The sequence below is a fragment of the Colletotrichum orchidophilum genome (assembly GCF_001831195.1).
Source record: "Colletotrichum orchidophilum strain IMI 309357 chromosome Unknown Scaffold_108.1, whole genome shotgun sequence".
Lineage (NCBI taxonomy): Eukaryota > Fungi > Ascomycota > Sordariomycetes > Glomerellales > Glomerellaceae > Colletotrichum > Colletotrichum orchidophilum.
This window is the reverse complement of record NW_019173064.1, coordinates 147,975-171,821: the sequence shown is the minus strand read 5'-3', so window position 1 is coordinate 171,821 and position 23,847 is coordinate 147,975. Positions and strand designations below refer to the sequence as shown.

General features: G+C 51.0%; 9 protein-coding genes across 9 annotated transcripts; 6 read left to right on the top strand and 3 right to left on the bottom strand.

Annotated features, from left to right (window-relative positions):
- Window positions 1-689: 689 nt before the first annotated feature.
- On the top strand, window positions 690-902 carry CORC01_10723 (uncharacterized protein; the record flags this gene model as incomplete). Its single annotated transcript, XM_022622350.1, has 1 exon — window positions 690-902. One exon carries the CDS (start codon window positions 690-692, stop codon window positions 900-902), a length of 213 nt encoding a protein of 70 aa, XP_022471195.1.
- Window positions 903-2,711: 1,809 nt separating this feature from the next.
- CORC01_10722 (cytochrome b5-like Heme/Steroid binding domain-containing protein) lies at window positions 2,712-3,496 on the bottom strand (the record flags this gene model as incomplete). Its single annotated transcript, XM_022622349.1, has 4 exons — window positions 2,712-2,893; window positions 2,948-3,005; window positions 3,058-3,095; window positions 3,406-3,496. 4 exons carry the CDS (start codon window positions 3,494-3,496, stop codon window positions 2,712-2,714), a joined length of 369 nt encoding a protein of 122 aa, XP_022471194.1.
- A 730-nt stretch (window positions 3,497-4,226) lies between these two features.
- CORC01_10721 (TPR domain-containing protein) lies at window positions 4,227-5,639 on the top strand (the record flags this gene model as incomplete). Its single annotated transcript, XM_022622348.1, has 4 exons — window positions 4,227-4,294; window positions 4,352-5,034; window positions 5,098-5,202; window positions 5,269-5,639. 4 exons carry the CDS (start codon window positions 4,227-4,229, stop codon window positions 5,637-5,639), a joined length of 1,227 nt encoding a protein of 408 aa, XP_022471193.1.
- A 4,117-nt stretch (window positions 5,640-9,756) lies between these two features.
- Window positions 9,757-9,945, bottom strand: CORC01_10720 (uncharacterized protein; the record flags this gene model as incomplete). The annotated part of the gene is made up of 1 exon (XM_022622347.1): window positions 9,757-9,945. The coding sequence occupies one exon, from the start codon at window positions 9,943-9,945 to the stop codon at window positions 9,757-9,759; it is 189 nt and encodes a 62-aa protein (XP_022471192.1).
- A 463-nt stretch (window positions 9,946-10,408) lies between these two features.
- Window positions 10,409-10,798, top strand: CORC01_10719 (uncharacterized protein; the record flags this gene model as incomplete). The annotated part of the gene is made up of 1 exon (XM_022622346.1): window positions 10,409-10,798. The coding sequence occupies one exon, from the start codon at window positions 10,409-10,411 to the stop codon at window positions 10,796-10,798; it is 390 nt and encodes a 129-aa protein (XP_022471191.1).
- A 426-nt stretch (window positions 10,799-11,224) lies between these two features.
- Window positions 11,225-11,719, top strand: CORC01_10718 (uncharacterized protein; the record flags this gene model as incomplete). The annotated part of the gene is made up of 1 exon (XM_022622345.1): window positions 11,225-11,719. One exon carries the CDS (start codon window positions 11,225-11,227, stop codon window positions 11,717-11,719), a length of 495 nt encoding a protein of 164 aa, XP_022471190.1.
- Window positions 11,720-11,937: 218 nt separating this feature from the next.
- Window positions 11,938-12,739, top strand: CORC01_10717 (bZIP transcription factor; the record flags this gene model as incomplete). Its single annotated transcript, XM_022622344.1, has 3 exons — window positions 11,938-12,054; window positions 12,112-12,297; window positions 12,407-12,739. The coding sequence occupies 3 exons, from the start codon at window positions 11,938-11,940 to the stop codon at window positions 12,737-12,739; spliced, it is 636 nt and encodes a 211-aa protein (XP_022471189.1).
- Window positions 12,740-18,267: 5,528 nt separating this feature from the next.
- On the top strand, window positions 18,268-20,093 carry CORC01_10716 (uncharacterized protein; the record flags this gene model as incomplete). The annotated part of the gene is made up of 3 exons (XM_022622343.1): window positions 18,268-18,370; window positions 19,559-19,715; window positions 19,841-20,093. 3 exons carry the CDS (start codon window positions 18,268-18,270, stop codon window positions 20,091-20,093), a joined length of 513 nt encoding a protein of 170 aa, XP_022471188.1.
- Window positions 20,094-21,146: 1,053 nt separating this feature from the next.
- CORC01_10715 (uncharacterized protein) lies at window positions 21,147-22,836 on the bottom strand (the record flags this gene model as incomplete). The annotated part of the gene is made up of 3 exons (XM_022622342.1): window positions 21,147-21,501; window positions 21,585-22,444; window positions 22,504-22,836. The coding sequence occupies 3 exons, from the start codon at window positions 22,834-22,836 to the stop codon at window positions 21,147-21,149; spliced, it is 1,548 nt and encodes a 515-aa protein (XP_022471187.1).
- Window positions 22,837-23,847: the final 1,011 nt, after the last annotated feature.

The window sequence follows — 23,847 nt, the reverse complement described above, 5'->3', positions numbered from 1 at the left end:
GAGGTAGTTCCTGCATTCTCATCTTCCGCCCGGACAGCGGATGCAGCTTCTCTTCCGGCATACATGATCCATATTCTCTCTAGTCCGAGACTAGTCTCCGTAGGGTAACTGTTGGAGCTCGCAAAGAGTAAATAATGAGTGACCTTGCCTCCACCACTCCACGTTCGACCTAGCCATCCGCGCGAACAAGCATCTCGACATTGCATGCCGCCAATATGGCAGCAACACACGCACAGTGTGCCATGTACCCATATTTCTCAATGCCCTCCAGCGAGCCCTTTACGTCCAGGTGCAGATCGGTTTTCGAATAAGCATGGCAGAGACGGCTGCCACCGATACCATGAAGCGCTAGGATGAGATGTATATAAGATTGAGCGAACTTACCCGAGGAAAATCGATGAGCTCCTCATTAGATTAACCTCCCGTCACCTTATTGACTTCTTTCATATCACGACTCTTTTGACAGGCCTGATCGAGCCATTGAGGCCCGCAACACAACACGTTTTCTTCAAGTACTCTCCGTCGTAGGACAGCCCTTTAGAAAGGTCAGACAGTCGACCTGTACGTATACAAACGTTCTATTGTAATCCTAACATATTCGAAGGAGCTAAAGTAGAATTTCAGTTGCTACTTACGAGCAATTGAAACTGTAGACGTGTTCAATACCCTCACCAACACTCCATCTCAAGATGTGTGACTGGGAGGAATTCCTCTTCACCTGCAACCACTCCGTTTTACGACTCAAGTCGTATTGTCACTTCGCCCGCAACGACCCAAGCCACCAGTGCTTTGGTGTCAAGGTTCTTCGCAACTCGTGGCAGCAGAGCGTCCCGTGCGATAACTGCATCTTGGCCTGGCAGGATCAGGGGCACCCGCATTTCGCCGCCAAGCACCGCCGGTAGGAGTTCGTTGGCGGCCAGCAACGTCGTCATTGAGTTGATCCAGCCGCATCCAGGTTGGAAGCACCCTTGCACGCCAGGGAAGATAGTCCCAAGTTCTACTGTCTCGGAGAGTGGCGTGGGGGTTGTTCATTGGGTTACGTCCGGGTTCTCTGGCCTTTATATGCACGCCAAACTGTTCACACAGCAACTATATTTTCGGCAACAATTTCCTATGTATAGATCGCAAAGGTTATTGGCTATCACAAAAGGCTTTCATTTGTTGATATGCGGGGAAAATGGAAGAAGGAAAAGGATCTGGTGGCGACGCTTTGCATAGTTGTCCTCTTTGCTCCCTTTCTACTTAGATTGGTTGGATGGCAGCAATTCCCCGTTTTAGCAGGATGTTGAGCGGCCCAGGAATTTATGGTACGTGTATCTCGATTCCCGTAGGAATTGCAAAGTTTTGCACGGGCTTATGCATGATGTATCTTGGAACGGAGTGACATGAGAAATGGCATCGCTATGGTCTTTCTGTGTTTTGATTATTACGAAAAGTCCAGAATAAGACTCCGAAATCCACTCCGGGGCGGTTCTACAATCACTTGTTTCCACTTAATTCCCTGATAGATGGTCATAAGTTTTATTGGACTAAAGAAGCAGACAACAAGAATATGGTGGTGACTCTCTCTCTCTCTCTCTCTCTGCACTTAGCTTGAGCCTCGCGTACCACCAAGGATTATTTCTCATGACGGTGCTCTCTATCACACTCCGGAGTGTTATTTCAAATCGGTAAAATTCAGACAGATTGTCAAAGGCCAGATCTTAGGCTGTTGAACTCAATATTGCAAGACCTAAGGTACGTCAAGCAAGTTCTTTACCGAACCTTCGGACTCGCGCTGCCCGTCAGTAGTCATTCATCACTCTCCGCCGAGAACAGAAATCATCTCATCACGTTTTCAATAGGGACAGCCGGTTTTCAGGTCCCCAATTCTGAGGTATCGGGTTCAAGTTGAGCGGGTGAGCATGGTGGGCGAAAACATCTGCAAGGTATGTCGTACAACGGGAGAACAGTTATTAAGCAGGCCCTACGAAACGAAACTTGGGATACTACCCAAGCAATCATCTTTCTGCAGGCCAAGTCAAAGAAAGGAGATCTGGAGCTGAAACGCAAGATGATGATCATGGCTAGGTATCTGCTGAGACTCCCAGACACGTCATTTGTCACTTGTTCGACGACCGTATTTATGGCCAATTCCACTCACACACATATTTTCGTGTTCAATGTGAACCGTTGACCGCAAATTGACTGTTGTTGAGTCGGGTTAAGAGGTTCCCATGTGCAATTGGGCGAAAACTCCTATTGTCGATGGAGGGGAACCGCGCCCGGGACCGTGCCGCAGCGTCATGCAAGACCGGTGGCATCGCCTATGAACGATGCATGCAGTACACAACTCAACATATGCTGAACAGCGGATGAGGAATGTTTCTCTCCGCACACTTCCTCAGGTACAAGTCAGCTTTACATTAAGCCTTCCCATGGGCGATGAAGGCTCAATCAGGCTGGCATGGGAACACAAGCTCAGCAACAGATGAGCTACACACCAGTGAGAGCCAGGGGATGCTGGACACAAATCAATCAGAGTCACCTCACATGTACTTTTGCATTTCGGTGTGGTGTCATTGGCGCAAGGTAGTCTCAGTTCATATTTTACGTCTACGCTCGCTCATGACGACGTCTCACGCCCGATTGACGGAAACCTTTGACATCCCACTTCCCCCAAACACATTTCCCCTTTGGCTCGCACTTCACAATTGAGCCTTGGGTAAACTTCATTCAAAGTTGGTTGCGCCAGCGACGCGGCCAACAACGCTGTAGCGCTTGGAAAAGAAGGTGATCCAATCGTTGAGAACACCCTTCTCCTTGTCAGGAAGATCCTGCCAGTCGGCGCTGACGTCCTCGGCCTTTGTTGAGGTTTTGCCGAGAGCACGAGAGGCGTCCTTTCCAGCGAAAACTATAGGGTTGTTAGTAATGATAAACTCTGGACTGATATGAATGTTTTGATTACCGTTGTAGGATCCTCCCGCTTGGTATGCCTTGTTACCTGTCACATCATACACGATGCCCTAGATAATCCACTGTTAGATGGGTCTCGATACAAAGTGATTGCTTTCTTACCTTGATAGCTACGTATGTCTTTCCAGTGGGGTCTGAGCCTGTGATGTTGTCAGGATCATCGCAGTGGATTAGGAATGATGGCAAGACAGTTGCATGTGAAGACCAGGGAAAACATAGGAACACCTTCGAGACCAGGGGTCCGAGAAATTGCACGAGCTACGGCTATGTTCACAAACACAGACTTGCGTTCATGAACATCTGAATGGGAAATACTTCCAACCAGGATGCCTAGATACCTCTTGTCCTCCGCTTCAACAAACAGTACGATTCCTCATGACTTTCACACTGAGAGTGTACTACTAGAAAACAAGGAAGGAAAGAAATGAAGATGAAAACATATCGGCTTACCATCGGCCTTGGCCAACTCCTCAAGGGTGATGGGGTCATCCTTCGGAGGCGCCAGGTTGACGGGGTTCTTGGGCTCAAACTTTCCAGCCATCTGGCTTGTCGCTGCTTGTGTACGAGTCGGTGTGTAGCTTCGGGTCTATAAGGCTAGGGAGCGTAAATGCGATGGTCAAGAATACTTGTAGTTATTACACAAAATGGATGATGGCGGGGAGAAGGAAGGTCGGTATTTGCCCCTCTGATGCCGCAGCTCTTCCCCACGATCCGGGTGGGGGGGCACTTGCGACATTGCTGGCTGAGCCTCGGAGTAACTGCGGTCGTCTGATTCGCTGCGCAACGATGAGCTTGGACCCACATTAGCAAGAGCTCCAGACTTGCCGACCACGGTGCAGTTGAAACTCTAATTGATTTTTGATCGATACGTCACTTGACAGCCGCCTGAGTATAGTCATCCACCACTGCTCCAACCCACGAGCTTTGTCCATACCGCGCCATTTCGTCGTACTCCAGAAATTGTTTTCACATCCGCCCATCAATTGATGACGACTATGGCAGTGTCGCGCATTGCGGCATGTCGGGCACTTAACAAACTGGGACTTCGCCAAGTCGCCAGGTCGCCCGCAACGTCTGCAACAGCGTTACGAGCAAGTGCATCTTGGAACACCTCAAGTGTGTGCAGACATGCCCAATCGAGACAGCAGAGTACTTCACAACCCTCTTATAATGGCTCCAAGAAGAACAATCCCTCTCCTCCGCCACCACCATCGCCACCTTCCGCGCGTCAGCTCTGGAGGGCATTGTCCTTCCCCTCGCTTTTGACTTCCATGACACCGAGGGGCATCAAGAGGATGTTCAGGGAAAGCCCAGAAGAGCTTGTATTAGCTCTAGCAATGTGAGCATCCAAAGTTGTCGCCGTGTCTAAGTTGCCAAGCTGACCCAAATACTTCAGTCTTGCTGGTTTAGCTGGTGTTTCCATCTACATCGTCAAGCTATACTTCGACTACTTCATGGCCCGCCAATTTACGAAGTATCCCAAGCCCATCGCCAAGTCTCTTCGCCGAGCCCTTTACTACACAAATATCAGCCCCGATGCGAACCTCGCGAGGAAGTACTACAAGCAGGCACTTGAGCAGTGCAATGAGCTCCAGCTAGACCCGTTCTCTGATGATGTCCTGGGCATAAGGATTCAAACGGCAGCCTGGCTCGAAAAGATCGAAAATTACCAGGGAGCCATAACTGTTTTGGATTCTGTTCTCAGAGACTGCCTCAAGTGGGTGGAATGGATTGAGAACTCCGTTGCAGATGGAACAGTAGACAAGTCAGGGAAGCCGCCTGCCGTAAAGCCTCTGTCGGATAATCAACGTCCAGTAATTGCAGAGAATGGCGAAGAAAAGGTTGTCGAAAACCTGTGGCGCAAGCGCACTCGTCTTCTGGCTAAAGCCGTCGGAACTAGCACTAAGCTTGGTGCCCTCTATTCGGACGAGCATGTTATGGAGCCGGAAAACGCTCAGGCTCGCCTGACGTGGGCCGTCGAAACAGCACTGGCAGAATCAAGACGACGCCATAAGGAGGGTGTCAAGGAAGATGAAGGTCCCTGGATGAGCCCAGAGGAAATCGGCGGTGCCATGGAGTGTAGGTCTCCCATTACACATCCTAACTTGTGCCTGCTTCCAATTTACTGACCGGGGTCAATAGCCCTCGCCCAACACTACGAGACTAAATCTCACTTCCACCTGGCAGTGCCTCTGTTGTTCCAGGCATTGCGACTTTGTGCCAGCCCTTGTCACCGAGTAACAATCAGTATGTTCCTGAACCCTAGGCTCATCTTCGAGTGTATTTCGAAAATCGTACTGACGCACTCTCCAGTGAACAATCTGGCTGCGGCATTTGCCCAGCATCCTCTTCAAACCCCGCTGGATGCCATTCCAAACGCCCCTGCAATTTCCGACGCCATAGTCAGTCCTGACATGCCGACAGACCGAGCCGGGCTCTTGGAGGCTGCGAGGAACTGGGCTAGCAATGCTTACTCACACTCAAAGGATGTGAATGGAGAGGACCGAACCGAAGAGTGCGACGAAGCTTGCGCTGTAGCATTAACCAACATGGGTGATATTGCCGCCCTTCTGGGAAAGAAGGAGGATGCAAGGAAGCGTTTCCAGCAGGCAATCGACATGAGCAGGAAGATTGGCTTCGGCCCCGGTGTCTCTCAGGCCGAGGCAGGACTTCAAAAGCTCTAGCACGATGGATATGTGCCCACTTGAACAGTTGTAACGCCCCATCGACGCTTCCCTCGCCTCGCTCGAGGTTTCGCTAGGGCATCAGGATCCCATATCGGAGGAGATATTAGTATATCGGCAAGGCAGGAGACAGCGATGGTCCCTTTGTCTTGCGCCCGCAAACATCCTGCATAGGGCTAGGACTTGGCCCACGGAGACTTGCGGTGGCTTCTGCTACATTCATCCATCGACAGGGACCTTTTCCCATCGATTATATGGGTCCGCAGATGTGAACTGAAAATAGGTAGGCAATGGGTTCTTACTGCATTTCCATGATTGTATCAAAGGATTCTTGACTGGGGTGCGTATGCGGACGGAGAAATACCACGACAGTCGCCATGTGCCACACGATACATCGTCTAGGTCAAATCCAGCGGCATCATCGCATCCAGCGCAGTGAATACCGACTGCTGTAATTGTAAGAGCCACCGCCAATCTTGAAAGATGGCAAACAAAGCGAGGGGCTTGGAAGCCAGCCATGGACCCAATAAATCTCAATTCAGTCATGGCAAACTCATTGCACTCCTAGCATCAAGGTGCAGACAACCAAATCTGCTACACACTGTTGAACGGGTGCTTGTCCCATATTGGGGGCCGGGCTAGGCCTAGACTGAGAGGTGGAAGCCAACACCGTCCTGCACAGTCTCTCACCCCTGTCCACGATGACAGGTTAATTTTTGATCGAGCACAGCATTGCTGTGAACGGCTTAGATTGTTCAAGACCATGGTTCTGCTGGTCTCAGAGAACTGATTGTCGAACCCGAGGCCATGGCCCAGAACATCGTTCGGATCCAAAACATGTTGTCGCCAATTGCGTGGACGAATGATAGCGGCTTGGCATACCGGTAACGCAGCTCACAGGTCCAGTCCCCTGCATGCTCATCCCAGCAACTCCAGTGTCAGGGGTACAAAAATTACCCTTTTCGGAAAATAGTTGTACTGAGGTGGGAAAATGGAGTTTTGGTGAGCGAAGGAAACGCTGCCAGTCACCAACCAACGGTTCAACGACCTGGACACTGCGCAAGAAGTTTCGAGACGAACTTGCAAAGATTCCTTCTGCCTAATCCAGAGTGGGAAAATGTCATGTGGTCTCCCCCCAACGCCTCCCCTATACGAGTCTTTTCTTCCAAATTTCGAAATTTCGACGCAAAACGGTGATCCTTACGCCACTGTTCACCTTGTTCTACCACAGTGCAAAGATGAAGGACTTCCAAATTATGCCACATCTTGAACTTGGAATAGCGCTTGTGCATAGACTTCTATGGGTTATCCGAGTATAGACGACGTTTATTCTCCTTCAAATAGGGACTGCTACCTACATTACAGTTAGTATCACGGCAATTGCTAATATCATTCTTCAGTTCCAACGAAACGAGACATGGTGTCTTTTCATGGAGACTGGGTTTGAGGGCATGATTCCCAAAATCCCGCAAGTTGCCCAGAGTATGGCAGTTTATCCAGGCCCACTCCATGCCGTGAGACGGTCGAATGGGCATATGGCCATTGTGACGTGCCTTTTCCAAGAGCGAAGATCGCTCGAAGGCGGAGAAAGCTCGCAAGGTCCTGCAAGGTCCTGCCGGTATCCATCACCTTCCGACCTTCGAAACGCAGCATCTTATCTTGGGGGTTGGCACTTATCCTGCCATGTTCCCCCGGCTTTATTCTTTCTCCTTATCGGGCCTGTCGTGGCACGTGGCTTATGCACGCCACGAAGAGCGAGGGCTTCAACCAAGTGCCTGGATTCGCAAGTGACTCTGCCCCCCCTCACCTTCTGCTTACCACCAGGACAAAACATATTCCATCAAGTCAAACGATTCGTTCTCTTTTATGACCACCCGAGGTACAATACTCTCAAGCTGGCACCGCCCTAGTCAGCTCTTGAAGAAGCAGGCAACTGCAGTTGATTGGCAGAAAAGCACTCGAGGGGGCTAGTCGTTGGTTCAGCCTGAAAGCATTCTTCTACAGCAACCTCCTGTATGGCTACAGACTCGACTAAGATTGGGCCCGACGTTTCATACGGAGTTCCGCCCAGCTAGCGGTTTCCCGTTACATTAGACGCTAGCCCACACGTGTTGCGGGCGAAAACCGAGTTGAAAGACATATGCATGGATAGATGAGCGAGACCACGAAATCCAAATCAAATTTTTGGTCCTGTCACTCGCCCGGGGTCTACAGGAGGGGGCCATGGGGATAATGAATTGCCTCAATACCCGCGAATGCGGTCTTTTGCTCAGCGAATTTACTTAGCTCTGTCGCAAAGGTGGGCCGGCAGCTTTTAAAATAGACTCAACTCTGCCGAATCCCAGCCTCATATGTTCGCCAAAACACTTCAGCTCTCCGGTTCGAGTCTCGGTCTCTTGAGCAAGGATTACGCTGTTCTTAGTCGAGACCGAACAAACCAGTAAAACATTGGGGTCGTCAAGTCACTGATAATCGCGATCCATTGCCCATGATGGGGTACTACAACGCCTGAATCCCCTGTAAGTATGGTTCCATGAGATATGGGGACGCGGGTAGCGCTAGCAGCTGCAGCATGACAAAACAAATTTGAGCTTGTGATTGGCACGTTCGTAAAGGCGTGGAGGACTGGGGATCGAAATAATACCAAGAATAATACAACCACGCAGTAGGACCCCGCACCTCCGCTGAACTCGGGAGCGGAGAATGGGGTCGAGTGGGCTTGAACAGGGACGATTTATGGCTGCCTGATCTTGGGGACAGCAACCGGCCCGTGGCGAAACTAATCGATCAAATCTTGCAGAAGTCATGCGACGAACGGCAAACTATTTGGCATCCTCCTGTTGCCAAAAATTGTCACAATCGCCTGCTATTTCCGGCTGGGAAGCGGACTTCAACTCATGGCGAGGTGTTGAAGGACGTTTTCGGGGGTTCCGGTGTGGAGTTCCACCCGGGGGCACGGGCTGCGGGCGGCAGGATTCGGATCCGGGGAGTAAGAGGAACGCTGATCTCCGGCCGCCTCACCTTAAGGTTATTTGGAAGTGGCTGCGACGGCTTGCGAGAAGCGTCAGATCAGAACATGTCACACAGCAAAGTATGGCGCTGTCTATCGACTCAAATCTCTTCATTTCACCTCTCAAGACAGATAGCCAAGGTTGGGATAACGGCGATCTGCAGTTGGAAACGGTGCAGGTAGAAAACGTTTGTCTCTGGAGGGAACGCCCGCTAGTGTAGCGGAATTCCACTAAGCAGGTCACATCACACACAAAATGTGCCGTTGAATGCCAACCAATGCGCAGTTTATTCATTTTCAGTGTCTGACTTTCCTCAGGGTCTAGTTTACAATTTCTACAAGGAGAAAGGAAACGTTTCCATCCTCTCTGGACGACTTTGATCGCTTACGCGATACGATGCAAAACACCGCCCAAGCCTCAGATGGTTGAGTTGTAGCTGCGGTGGGGGCGATATAGGTCTGTCAGCACTGTCCCAAAAACTTCTGACGGGACCACCGCTTATCAGATGGAGAACCGTACATTGTACGGATAATACAAGAACAAGGAATAACATAGTATCCAAACGTCTGCCCATGGGAATCACACTAGACATGGGCGGATGAGAGAGCACAAAGTTTCCATAAGTTGCAATATGCCAATATGCCAATGCTGCAGAATCAGTACCCCTAGGCCAACCGCGACCTGCTCGGGCTCGTACACGACAGGCAACCCCAGATCGAGAGGCCACTCATACAGGAAACAGGGGAAATTGGAGAAGTCCACATTCCCATGCTACTTCTGCTCCCCCCTCTTATTCTCTTCCCGTCGCGTGTTCCACGCCACTTTATCAAGCATCCCGGCAAGCTAAGGGCCCCAGGCCAAAACACAGCTTCGCAACACCGACACAAGGTTCCTCAGTACATATCAGTAAACTCTGCCCCCTCTACTAAGAAGAAATGAGAAACGGATGGGATTGGCCGTCCTGGCGGAAATTGAGTTGGGGTTTGCGTACGGGATCCCACCAGCATCTCTCTTTTGTCCTAGTGTAGGATTTCTAGCTACCTCGAGGCTTACCCTAGCTCCGGCCTACGACCGAGTAGGAAGAAAAAAGTCTATTGGGAACACCTTTAATAACTACCATCAACTTTTGACACAAGGTGCCCATTTGTTCGCAAGCAGAACTCGCGGAGGCTTCTATTGTTGGCACTGCGGAGTCCCTTGGCTTTCGGTTCTGGGACCGGGCCAGCCCGGCAAGGCAACGATCCCCTGCAATAGCTGCACTCACGCGGTGAATGTGCCGTTGTCCTGCATGCCATTAATGGCAGGTGTGGTTCGTAACGACTATCATACGGGAAAAACAGCAAACGCAGACGGCCTCTTCTTGGGCTTGAGTAGCATTGGAAACACTTACCAAGTTTGTGGGATTCGCAAGCATGTGAAGGGTGCGCAACGTAGTCATCACTTTCGTCATACTGCTTGGGCACTGCTTCTTGCTGGAACCCGACGACAACTCGCAGCCCCGAGTCTGCGCCGGTTGTGGCCGGGCCGAACGCCCACTAGGAGGACCATTGGCAACAAGGCAAGTCGAAGCGTGCTACAACCGCCACCGTCAACAACTTGACATGTCATGAACCAAACACCGCTGCATCCAATCTCGGAGTATGTCGTCCTGTCCCTAGCAGCCGACCCAATACGGGCATCTGACGTACTGCGCATCTCATCTTCGAGATCCCCCGGAGAACGGCGAAAGAACGGCATGCATCAAGCTGCTGCCGCGTTATGCATACGCCCTTACTGTGCTGCCCCCCCAGCTCAGATCCAATTTGGGCTCCGCCCTTCTCAAGCAAGAAGTCTATCCAGAATAAAGCTTCGCTGCTAAGAAACGGATCCCAAAAGGCGGGATTGCGACTCCAACGCTCGGCAGCAGCCCCCGCGCCTTGCCACACCCTTCCCCCTCCCCCTTCCTCCGTCTTGAAGGACGTCGACGAGACCAGAGACCACTTTGTGGCTCCAGCGACAGCCACGACTTGCATCTTCTGCATCCTGGACAGACTAGTTAACTCAGCAAGTCATGGGCCTGTCATTCAGAGTCTCAGGACCGTTGGCCATGCGGTATTGCTGGCGACTCGCAGAGAGCATGATTCATTGGCACCGAAGAAGCGAGTCTAAGGTAACTTTGGCATCGTCTACACCGAAGAAGAGACGGAAGAGGCGAGACCACGAACGTTTGCCTTTCCAACTCTTCCTATTTCTTGTCGCTGAAGCTAGGATCAAGAAAACTCCAGCAGACCAGACGAAGAGGCTGGATCTGGCTGCGCCGATGCTTTCGTAAACCTGTCGTCTGAATTTTCGACTCGTCAGAATGAGAACGCGAACACGCAGATTTATCCCAACTTGCCAACACGTCGTCGTGGTCGAGAAGGCTCAGCATCATGCAACGGCGGCAGGGCCAAAGCTTAACGGCACCGCGTCGGCTTACTCGACCCCTCACCTCCGTCTTTGCGCACCGTCTCCCGTCCTGCCCCGTCGAATCTAGCTCCGTCTGACTGGGGCCCCTTGCAACATCACAGTCCATTCGAAGCGGGTCCATGGCAGATGCAAAAGAAACAGCAGCGGGTCTCCATTCCCATCCTTGCCCGCACCACCCCTCCACCCGGGTCAAGCTCTTCGACCAGGCCCAGAATGGCGGCGGCGGCGATTCTTCTTTCGCTCTTGGCTCCCCATCATATTACCCAGAACACCATCGTGGACCAGGAACAGGGTGGGTGTGAGAGGGACTGCTATGCACCTAAGCAGCCCACGAGCTGCGCTATCTGGGGTCCAATCGACCCTGGGCCCATTGGATTGTTGCGTTGCCGGTATGTACATCGTGGTCCTGACAATGTCTGTCGAAATTTTGCTTACTTACGTACTTACGAACCAGAGGACACTGCTTTCACACATGTGCATGTAGCTTCTGCCCTACTAGTTTGCCCGAGTCTTGACGTGCCAGCACCCTGTCCTAGCTTTGTGTGGTGCGTCTCTCTCGCATGCGTCGCGCCATATATATTTCCTCTTAGCCCGGTTGCAAAGCATCATGGTGTAGCTTAGTTCGCATTACACATCACCTTCCAGACATACCCTTCCAGACGAGGCGTTGACCGTTTGCTTTCTCGTATATATCATCCATTCTTCGCCCAGACTTGACAGCCCGTTGACCTCAAGACAACGTCAAATCGACCCGCCTCCCGCCTCATACACCACACACTCTTATGCCTGTTCTCATTGACGCCCAATCATTACACATGGATCACTCACTGCCACTCAACATGTACGACGACATGGACGCTTTCTTGGATATGGAGGCGCCTTACGTCTATGACGAGACAGAGCAGTACTTGGACACGACCAGCTCATCTGAGTCTACAAGTCCCATCATATCAACTGTGAGTTGACGCCTCTGTCATACAAAAAGAGTTTCAATTGACCAATGCGTGTCCTAGTTTGACATGACATTTGTGAACGACTTCAATGGCACCGACCACAACATTTATCCTAGCCCAATGAGCTCCTCTCGCGATACAGCGTCACCTCAGCCCATCATGGACGACAAACCTGGCACAACCAAAGGCCCGGCTAAGAGAAAGCGTGAAAATCGCTACAAAAATGCGCCCCCGTCGGTGCTCTCAGTAAGTTTAGACCTTTCTACAACACAGGATCAGCGCCGCCAGTATCACAGAAATGGACCTTTTTTTTTTTTTTTTTGGGCAGCAGTGGACTTACACAATTGCCCAACAGCGACGCCGAGCACAAAATAGAGCCTCACAAAGAGCATACCGCGAGCGCAAGGACCAGCGCATAAAGGACCTCGAGGTCATGCTCTCCGATCAGAAGCAGAAGAACGACTCCCTCGGCCAGGCCTATTCTGCCCTTCATGCCGAGTTTCTCAAGCTCCGGGGAGCGCAGGCGAGGGCGCAACAAAAACAACATATGCCGCAACACCCTGCGGCGCCGGCAATGGCTTACGACACAATGACCGCCGCCCACATGGGCATGTCGTCACACCCCGGTGCGATGGAATTCGCGGACAACTTGTTCATGTTTCAGGATATGCAGACTTACACCCTCTGAGTGTGAAACCTGCTTAAAAGGGGGGGAAGTAATGGTAATGAGCGGGAGGGAAAACGCAAATAAGGGGCCGCGAATATCCCACTCATTTTCGAGAAGGAAAAAACAAAAGATCGGATGCTGGAAATTTTGGACGCGCAATCGACGAGATGGCTGTCAAACGCACGAATGGAACATGGGCCGACTGGCTTGACGGATGTGGAGGTTCGCCTGATTTCTCATTCTCTGTTCATTTTTTTTTCTTTCTTTTTCTTTGCTTCAGGTCCCGGCGTGCTTGAGATTTCTGGCTCTATTATTAGATGGCAAACATGGGCTGGCAGGTATCGGACTTCATCTTGTTTTTGACCTGGCGTTTCTGGGACATGTTAGTTTTTTGTCACACGTCTTTGATGATGATGATGATGATGGGAGGCCATTCCGAGAGGAGAATTTTCCCCGCATTCGAATGTCACGATATGCCAGTTGAGGGGTATTTAGTCTTTTTTACACGCTCGTTGGAAGAGAGGGGGCTCGGATGGGGGATGGAAACTTTTAGGGGATAGTCGAAGCAGAATATGAAATGACACGTGAGATTCCCATCCTCCAAAGACTGCGCATTTCGGATTTTCTCAAGGGATTCTGAGAGTTCGGGACTAGTACAGGCAACCCCGCAACTCAATGACGAGGAAATTCTTCCAGAGCCCCCGGCATGTTTCTTCTCCTCGGTCTGGAGAGCCTCTCGGTCTGCATGACCGAGAGAGAGGGGGGACGGTGTCCACTGGCGAGGGTTCGGTCTCTACTTGGGTCCGATAACCTTGTTTAGCTGAGAGATGGGTTACGTTTAAAAATATCACCATGCTAAGGTACGGCTGAGAGGGGAAGGGTGCAGGTTATTCACTGCATAAGGACGAATGAATGATTTTGAGGGGATGAGTAGTCCAAAGGATGACAGGTTTTTCCCTCTTCTGGGTTCGAGTTGGAGGCCAAGGTGTGCGCGGCTTTGCCGAAATCCTCGTGGGAACAACCCAGTTTGGGCGGAGGTTCATGTTCCAAGCTTTTGGGGGCTTTTCTACAATTGGCTCACCGGGATAAAATCCTTTAACCGTTGACAAGAACGGCCGGCAGCCAGAAAAGTCAAATCAAAAGAAACAGGCTTGTTGGACCCCTTTCTCAGATCTGTCTAGCCTAGTCTGCCTTGCCTTACCTTACCGGCAGTGCAAGCCGTTTGTGTTCACCGGCCTTGCCTCAGCCCTGTTGACCCGTTGATAGAGAGATGTTTCGAAACGGCATGTTACTCAGCATCGACCCACGTCAGCACCCTGTTCGACGACAACGACATTTATAGCCTCATTTCTTTTTTGGAGTCTAAGAAGTACGTGCGAGGTGACTGGCTCCCCGGAGCCGATCCCGTACCCTCTTTTGGATCTAATTTTCACATTATCTTAAGCTTTTGAGACCAATCTCCGTTGGGACGGTCGTACACATGACCTGGAGATATCTGAGCCTCCCTCATTTATGCGTGAGTAAACATGACTGAGAGAAAAAAAGAAGCTTTCCAAGAGACTGGAGCTTGACCAGCTGAGAAAGCGCGCTTGTGCTGAAACGTGTGGCTGTGAAGGAACGCGGCTAGATCGTTTCTTCAATGCTTCATTAATTTTGTGGTATGTGCGTGAAGCGCCGTGAACTTCGTGGTTGCTCAGCTCGTGGCGAATTGTTTGAGAAAATCCGAGATAGCTTGAGTACAGGTTTTTTTGGGTTTTCGTTTCTGGCGTGTGGCTTACGTTGACACCTTATACGAACAATCATCAACTTACAGGTGGCGCTTTATGGCCATGCTGGTCTCAGCATGGGATGAAGGGTGGTCTGCTCTCCCCATTCTCGTTGTAGGGATATAGACTTGACGTATTGATGAGGATAAGGTGTCAATAATCGGCAGCTGCCGACACGTTGTTCGTTCCTTTTTGGCTCAAGATTGATTACAGTGCTTGCATGTTTTCTCGGTGATCACTACATGTCCTTATTGGGAAACAAGACAGCATTGCCGCAAGGGTAGCCCGCTTGGCTCCTCCGATGCCAGCGATGGCGTTCTTTCGGGTTGCTGCGTGGTACTTGAGATACTAGGCGTACAGTCTCGTGCGGTGCAATGGATGAGTAATTCGAAGGTCGGGATGTCACGTTGCTTCTTACTGGTTTGCCCTGCATCGAACGTCAGGTTTTCTCGGTATGTCGGGAACCCCGAATTTGATTTGACGGCTCTTGGTCAGGCTTACCTCTATCCTTCTGAGTCGAAATATCCCCGAGACAATCATTTATTCTGATGTAGAGGAAAATTTTCCAATCGATCCACAGAGATCAAATGATTCCATAAAGGTCTGGAATTCAACATCAGCTTCGACTGGGTCATATGTCAACCGAGCTCAGCACAGGTGTCTTGGAATGAGATGCCATGATAGCTTTGCCTGAGATCTGATATCAAGACTTCAGCTTATTGAGTTGATACTCATAGAATGATTCAGCACTGTAACCTGGCTCTATTGACCGAATTTGAATGAATAACGTTCGAAGAAATCTCGAAAGCGCTGCAGTCAGCTTGAAATCCACACGTCTCCATTATCTGTCATCTTGAAGGTGATGTGATGGAATTTGTGTTTCGTCAGACGTAACTACAGCTGGAACTTGGCTAGAGTACCTATTCTTGACCACCACTACGGGAGCAACGGTGGTTTCGATGATCCAGTATTAGACATTATGAAAGGCTCATTTCGGTCTCAGACAGATTGTGAATTCTGCTCGTACCTCACGTAGCCGCTGGCAGTTGTAACCGCATCTCATACCACATCAATGCAGACACTTCTTGAGCTGTTGGATCTGCAACATTGCTAGGCCTCAAGCTTCGCCCATACATAACGTTCGGTGTTGAAGTCGTTGGAAAATAACAGAAAAGACACCGGAACATGTCTGCGCCTAGCAGCAATTGGAGGTTGCTTACGAAAAGTCGAGCTTAGTTTGAGCTCATGCCTCAGTAGTTCTTAAGCGGCTTGCTCTCAACGAAGGGCATCGCGTGCTGTCAGAAAAGAAGCACAGTCATAGACTCGGACCGAAAGAGGCCTTCTGTCGCTGTTGAAGTGTGCACTTGCCCTCGTCGCAACACTTGAAAACTGGCAAGCGAAGTCCGCCAAAGTCTTGGACAAAAGACGGCAGAGGTACTTGGGACCTATGAGATGTTATATACCTTGCTTTTGTCTTAGTGAACTATTTTTGTCTGAGATCGATAGCAGGAAGCATCGCGGCTCAGCGCGTCTACTCGACGAGGAGAATTTGATTGGCTTAATTAGCGATTGGGCCACAGAATGGAATGACCATTTACAGACGCTTTGCTGCGCCAAACTCATGCACTACTTCAATAGTATATATCACTGACGCAAGCTAGGGCTGGTGGGGTTGCGAATACGACGACGAGCGTCTAAGTCTTTAAGGGTGAGAAACAACCTCAATCTGATTTGTCTGTAAATAACCGCCACCTTGAAATGGCTGAGCTAAGCGCATGCGAAAGTTATCAATGCAAGCCATGGGTGATGATGGTGGAGAGTCCCTGAGTAGAGAAATAAAGGCAACGTGTCGTCAAGGTCTGAAGTGCAAAACTTGGGTCGTTCGGTACAGAGGATCGCGAAACTTACTGCCCCAAAGTTGATTTCCTGACAAATAGCTCGAATGACGTCTCTGGGGCGAATAGAAAGCACTGGATCTGGAGACTTGTCCTTGATAAAGTTGTCACGAACGATGCGTGGCAAGGGCAACAATCTTGATAGATTGGCGGATTGGGATTGCGCGCGGATGAGCTCGCGCATATGGAAGGCGAAATCATGAGTCAAGTAAGGTAGGTACGCACTTGTGACGTGGGCTTTTAGCGAAGACTCGATGACCCAATCACGACGACGCAGCCGCGTAGATCTCGTTGCTATTCGAAGAAAAAAACTTGAAGCCTCATATCAATTTGTCGTGATAACGGACTTGACTCACACAATCGCGAGCAATACCGGGTCGAGACTGATCAACACGAGGGGAATAGAGGGGGAAGTAATCACAGCATGATGGTCACGGGACCCGTGGGGAAGCTGAGGCGTGGCCGCTTGCGTTGTGGTCCATCGACAGTGACTGAACCCCGCTGTAAATGAGGCAGTTCGGAACGACGAGCCATCCGAAACCGCCTGCCATTCGCCTGCCATTTCGGCCTTCGTGACTCTGGAATCTTGGAAACATCGATTCCGCAACCGTCAGCATGACCGTAAAATCCACATTTGCTGATAACATTATCTGGCCCGCAGAAGATAGAGAGCTCCAGATAGATACGGCAGTCGATCCGGACCAGATAAAGTAAATAAGGCCGAGACGTAGTCAAGCCTGGCAGACGGAGCCGGAGGTCGTTAGAAGCTGGTCCCGGCCACCTATCGGCCGGTTATCAACTGACGAATGGGATGACAGCCTTGATGGTAATGCGGCAGGTAGATGGGAGACACGTCAAGCGCGCCGTCGAGACAACCAGCCTGCAGGGTAGATCAGAGGAGTGGTGCCGAGTGCACAGACGGCGGGGAACCGATTCGTGCGAGTCAGGGGGCTAACGAGTACACTACAAGCTGTCAAATGGTGGAGATGGCCAGAAGAGAGGGTCTCTCTGGTGCTCACGGGCTCTTCAATCTATGCGCCGCGTTGAAGCTGTGAATTCAATCTTGTCTGAAGCTGGAAGATAAGGTAGTTGATGAGTCGAAGCAGGCCTCGGCGTGGGATGTGCTGCGAGATCGGGGGGAGGCCCACTGCGGGTCGAGCGTCGGAGAGAGCTCTAGAAAGCACTCCGCCTGAGCCGGGTGGGGCCATTGGTCAATTGACTCGGACCTGACGAGCTTGGCCTGTCCAGGGGTTTCGGGGACCGAGATTGAAACGCGGAATTCCAGGTCATACGGCCAATTCCCCGCGAGATGCAGCGGCATCTCAGACTTGTTGGGACGGGATTTTCTTGGGATCCAAGGTCCGGAAGCGAGGCCATGGCAGCTGACGATGAAGAGGATCCATGAGGGATCCCCATTCCCCATCAAATTGGAGCTGAGCACTCGTTGCGGAGCTTCAGAGAGGTGTCTTCAAGGCAGAATGTGTTGGGTAAAATCCACGGAGAGCAAGGAGACGTGGAGCCTGGAAAGTGGAAGGTGGAAAACGGGCGGCAGTCACCGAGCATGAGCATGATCAGGTGCCCCGTTAATACAGCTAGCCGCTATGTCAGAATACCTTAGCGAAGCTGCTACATTGGCCCAGGCTTCAAAAGAAGCACCAAAGAAGCTGCCTCAGCCACGCGTGTCGGGTTAGGTCCCGACCTCGGAACTAAGAAGCAGAATGGCACAATTGAGACCCTTACGGGATGCGGGAATGTCAACAAACGAGAAAGAAGCGGCTGCGCAAACGACGACGACGCCGACTGATGGAGAGGCAAAAAGGAATAAGCCGGGGTGAATCTGTGAGACGACACTGGCGATGGGCAGTTTTGGGTCAGTTGCGGCCCCGAAATGGCTCGATGGCAGGGGTTCGTGGGTACTGGTCTCGTGCTGCTCCGGTACTTGGACAGCCACTGCATTATAGTGGCCTGGATGATGTACCGAGTTAGCGGCGGTTGGTACTTAGGTATCCACTACCCCGCAATCTGGCCACCCGTACCAGCTGCGGGCTCGTACCTGAGACCCCGGATCCGAGTGGGGCCTCTTTGCGTCACTGTGCTCCCGTGGTCAATCAGTCAGAGTAGGAAATCTGTCAGGAGAAGGAGGGAGAGTTCTTTGACCAACGGACAATATCACACTGCTTTCTTATCGAAAAAACAGGCAAAATTGGACGGTCTACATAGCCTATCAAGCAAAAGAATCTCAAACAACTGAATTCAGCGGGACAGAGCAGCAAATGAAAGGTAGAGCGTGGAGCTGTGCGGTGTTGGGGTCCCACCGGCCAGCAGAGACAGCAGCTTTTAGTCTTCAATTCATCAATGCTGCGAGAGGGACAACAAAAGGTGGCATAATGAAGGTTTGGTCTGGCGTCAGTCCACGCCCATCTCCACTCCCGGCCACTCCCAGTCCATGCCGGCCGGTTCCCCCGTGGTCCAGTCTCCAGTGGCCCCCTTTTCCCTTCCCCCTCCTCGTCCACCTCCTGCCGTCCTGCGGTGCTTCCCTTGCAGCAGCCCCTCCATCCGTTGCATCAAGTCACGCGATCCAACTTTCCTAGAGGAACCCCAGCAGTTCCGGACCTGCTCGATACTTCCGCCTTGCTATGCCACCCCCATTGGGCAAGCTATCTGATGATCGCGTGATGTGATAGGCTGTCATTTCTCTCGAGCCTTCGTCCTTTAAAAGCATCCTCAGTAGCTCTCCTCATCTGCATATCTTCCCCCTCTCCCCTCCATCATTCTCACATCACCACTACCCATCAAGTTGTTCATCAATTCGTCGAATCAACTCATCAAGGACGATCAATTCTGACCAACATCAAACACTAGCAATTCTCCACAACCTCAATCCGCTCTGACTGAACCCTTCCAAGCGCGTTGTACGCTAACAACGACCTTTATCAACACCAATTCCATCAAGAGTGTGTCTCCCTTTCCCCTCCCATGACTGCGAAGCTCTTCACTGCTCTGCATCACCACCCTTTCCGTGTCGTCGTTCCTCATCATCTCCGGCCCGTACGCCGTTTCGCTGTCGACATGAACAACAACGCCTAGACTATCAATGTTTATTACTGGATCTCATTCCCTCACGCCAATTCTTGGTTCGCTGCATTTGGGATAATTTTGACTAATCCATCGTGTCTCAGTGACTCGATCTCACAAGTTCAATGACCGTGACCACGCTGGCCTGGCCGACGGGACTGCCTCTCCCCAGGAGCATTTGCCTCGCTACTTTGCGAAGCATGGCCACGAGGGTGTCGACCCCAAGAAGGTGAAGAAGAATGGCGGCGGCAGAAGCAATTGGTATGTTTGGGCCTCCTCTACCCCACTTACACATATCCCTTCTCGGCGACTTTAAAGCACCACCGTTTCCTGCCAACGCACAACCTACTTGGAAATGTCCAACCGCTTACAAAAATATGTTACAGGGGCAACGCCGGCGAGGAAGTCATTGACGAGGACTTCCGCTTCACCAATGCCCGCCGCCGCACCAACAGCAGTGGCTTCGCCGATAACATCGGCGCCTTCAAGACCAAGTTCGATGTCAATGAGCCTGAGCCCGTCTTTGAGGAGTCCATACACGGCCCCTCCGAGGAAGACGGCGAGGATCTCACCAAGACCGAGTCTTCTGAGAGTGGTCGCTCTTCCGCCTACGGTGACGAAAAGATCAACAAGCACTAATCATATGACTCTGATGTCTCTTCCTCGGGTGCATCCACTCTCATAACCGCTATTTCGGCAAGGCAGTCAATGTTCACTTCACGGCTTTTCTTGTTCGCCCTCCAAACTTTAACAACAAACACTACAACACAAACACACAACACATCATGCATGGGGGACAGGTTACTATTTGCTTCAGGTATCTCTCCTACGAAACGGGTTCGGCGACAAATGGCTTTGTATTTTGAGGACCAGAACGGGGATATACGGAGATCCCCGCTCGAAAGATTGACTGCCTCGGTGGCGGATGACAGTATGCATCACGAACTTCTTATGACTTGGCGACGAAAGTGTCGCCCTTGTACTATCACAAATCAAACGGCCAATGATCTTAGTAATGGATCCATGCCTTGTACCACACTCTCTTGCCTCTCGCCTTGTCTATCCCTGTGATTTTGCTTCACCCTGTTTCCTGAAGGCCCAGCAGTACCATACCTTTCCAGGCCATTTGTGATACGAAGCTCTGGAACGAACGTTGGCAGGCCTTTTGTGTCCCAGACATTCTTTGGTCAGCTCTCAGAAGTGCTTAGGACCCTGTCACGTACTACTTCTTTTTGAACGTGTAGTTGAACGTGGATTACGGACATGTACCAAACCAACCACAATCTCGTACGTACATTCGACTGAACGAGAGCCTCCAAGCTCATTGACGGGAACCAGGAATCAAGGTGAATTCGGAACTCAGCACTCTTTTGCTTTTCACCGGGACCAGCTCTTAAAACGTACATCCTCAAGTTCAGTACCTGAGGACCAACCTAGGCTACTAGTAGTCAACGATTGATCTAAAGCAAAGGTTCGTCACCGCATCTGTCGCCTTTCATATTCTCCTCATTACGCGGGCCTTGTTCTCTGAGTTCCCTCGTCCTAACCCCTCATCACCAGGTGAGCACCACTTTACACCACCAACACCATGACGAAACAGAACTGCAACCCCCGCTTTCGAGCCACTATTGGAAAAATACGAACCCTTCACCACTCAACTCCAAGCACACATAGCCGCTCGACAAATGGGGACTAGCCGAATGTCAAAGTCAAACGGGCGTACAGCATTTGCTCCTCCAAGATCCTGAGCCCACTGGGGTCCTTCAGGGTGAGTTCTGTCCAAGAAGCGACGGGACAAGTAGAGGGAAAAAATATCTTCGCGTCGCCCGCTGCTTCGGGCTCCAGGTTCGCCATATCGCTCGACTCGACGGCGGGGAAAAAGAGCTCACTCCAGGCCTGGTCACTCCATACAAGCTTCCCCTGCGCGACGCAGCCCGTCTCGTCTGCCAGGATACCCATGATTCGGGGGTTAAGGACCAGAGATCGCTCCTTCAGGCAGTTTTTGCATGTCGCGGACGTTTGGTTTGCATATAGGGGAACTCCACAACTAAAGCGGATAGATGTGTCAGCTTTGTTACCCTTCTCCTTTACTGTGCGCAGACACTACTCAAAAAGGAGGCTCTTCCTTACCACTCCGTACAGCAAAGCATCTTTCTGCGACTATGACCCAGTAGGTCTGTACCAAGTATGGCGAGGTTCAGCTTGCCGGTGAAGTCACTGGCCGGGTCTGCGCGGGCGAAGTCATCCACCTCGGCCAGGGTGAAGAGCGCCCGGACTGGTCCATAAACGGCCTCTTTTGCATTCCAGATATCTTTTGGAAATGGCACGCACACGGTATCCTTCTTGACTCTGTTCTTCACCCACTGTCGAAGCCACTTGGCATCCTGGAAGTCCGGATCGACATCAACCAGGGTATTATAGCTTAAACTGATGCCGGCGTTTGTCGGGGTTGGCTTGCTGTCACGTGGAGATACAAACTTCGGACTCGTAAAGAGTAGAATGGTCTCGTTGGGCTTCCAGAATTTGGCTGAGTCGGCCTTGTCATCCCATAGAGTCAACACGCAGCTGGCGGTGTCGTCCCAAACGGTGACTTCGATGAGTTCTGCCTCTCGTGCTAGGTCTCGCGTTATTATGCGTCTTCGAGATCCAACGCTTTTGACGCAGACAATGATTCGAGCCCCAGAAATATCGTGTCCTGTCTTAAGGTACTGGCAAAGGGTCATCAAGCCTGGGAGTGGTTTCGGCTCCTGCTGGTCTCGATCGCACTCGATGGGCGTACGACAGAGTCTTTGGTTCTCGGCAGTATCGGGAAGGAATTGGATGAACTGCTTCGTGCCCACCTCTGTAGGGTTTATGGGCGTATACATGGTAACATAAGGAATTCGAAGATGGTTTGAGCCTCCTGTGATTCCCGCCCAAGTGGCCCAGATGGTGACGAGCTGTCCTATGACAAGAAGAGATACCGGAATCCCAATTGGAACGAGCTTCACCTGTGCAAAGGTATCAGCATTGATCCTGCTTGAATTTCACAGAAAACAGACAATGATACCGCAATGGCACCGGTGCCATCAACGACAATGAGCTGGTGTGCTGGGCGGCTGTAAGTAACCTTGGAAACGAGGAAAGCTGGCACATAATTGACGATGCGGCCGGTGAAGCAGATGCGATTTGGGCCCGGCTGAATGTGCCCAATATGCACCTCTGAGTACTCTCCAGACGGGTTCCAGGGGCGGCCGAGGGGGTTTTGACCCGACTCAACTTCTGCTTGGGTGAAACCATCGTCTGGCGGTTGCATCATGCTATCTCTCAAAGCATTGTTGGGTGTGGTTGACACCTCCCTTTGGTAGAAGGCCTGGATGGAGAAAGCTGGCATCATGCGCATTGCTTCAGGAGGGTGGAATACGTATCAATTGTGAAAGAAGAAAAGGGTAATGGCCCATGGAGAAGATTGGGTGAAAGGAGAAGAGTACTCACAGGGTTCTATTTGGCAGGAGTGACCCAAATTGCTACTTCCCATGACGACAGGGCTGTTGAAACATAGCTAGGAGAGGGAATCACCACCTGACCTGCACCTGCCTTCCCCATTCTAAGATGGAGAAAGGGGGAAATATTCTATTGACACTTTTGTTATGGATTTTTTGGTGTTTGAAAACAAAATGGAATGGTACTTAGACTCGTAAAGTAAGGTCGAGCTCGCACGGCTCAGATCAAAGACATGAGATCTAGAAACTTGGATGGAAGTAGCTTACGAGTGAAGACGGCATGCGAAGTGACCAATGGACCCTACGAGAAGTTCATATGTGCATATTCGAGGAAAACAGCCTGCTGATGAACACCCAGGCTTCTGCAATCCTCAAATCCACGAAGGCTTTCCACGATTGACTGGGCGGCTGGCTTGACATCGTCAGTTACGAACAAAGCTGTGCGAGGGATGAAACTGCTTGCATCAAAACAAACGGCACCCTGCCGAGCCAAGAGCGGTTAGGGCGGCCGCTTATTCAAATGCTCATCAATCTCAATCGCGCTTTGAAGGTGTGTATTTTCTCGTTCTTGATCTCGGCAATTACGCCTAAAGCCGTCGCATAGAAGTTCCTTCCTCCGGTCAACGTGATCTGCTCACTAAGCGTTCTTCTCTTTGTTTGCATTTTCCAACACCTCCGATACGACATGATACATGTATGTATACGTAGGTATTAAATTATGAATGAAGTAGTTATGGGTGACTCCGCACGCCTGCGCCTGCGCATTTTTCCTATCCCAAAATTTACAAAATGTAGAACAAAATATAATATACACTGGTCTCGCGTTGCTTGTTGGTGTGCTGCTAGTCGTCGCTTTCAGCCGTCTGAATTCTATGAATTTTCGGGTACGGTTCCGTGCTCAAAGACCGATG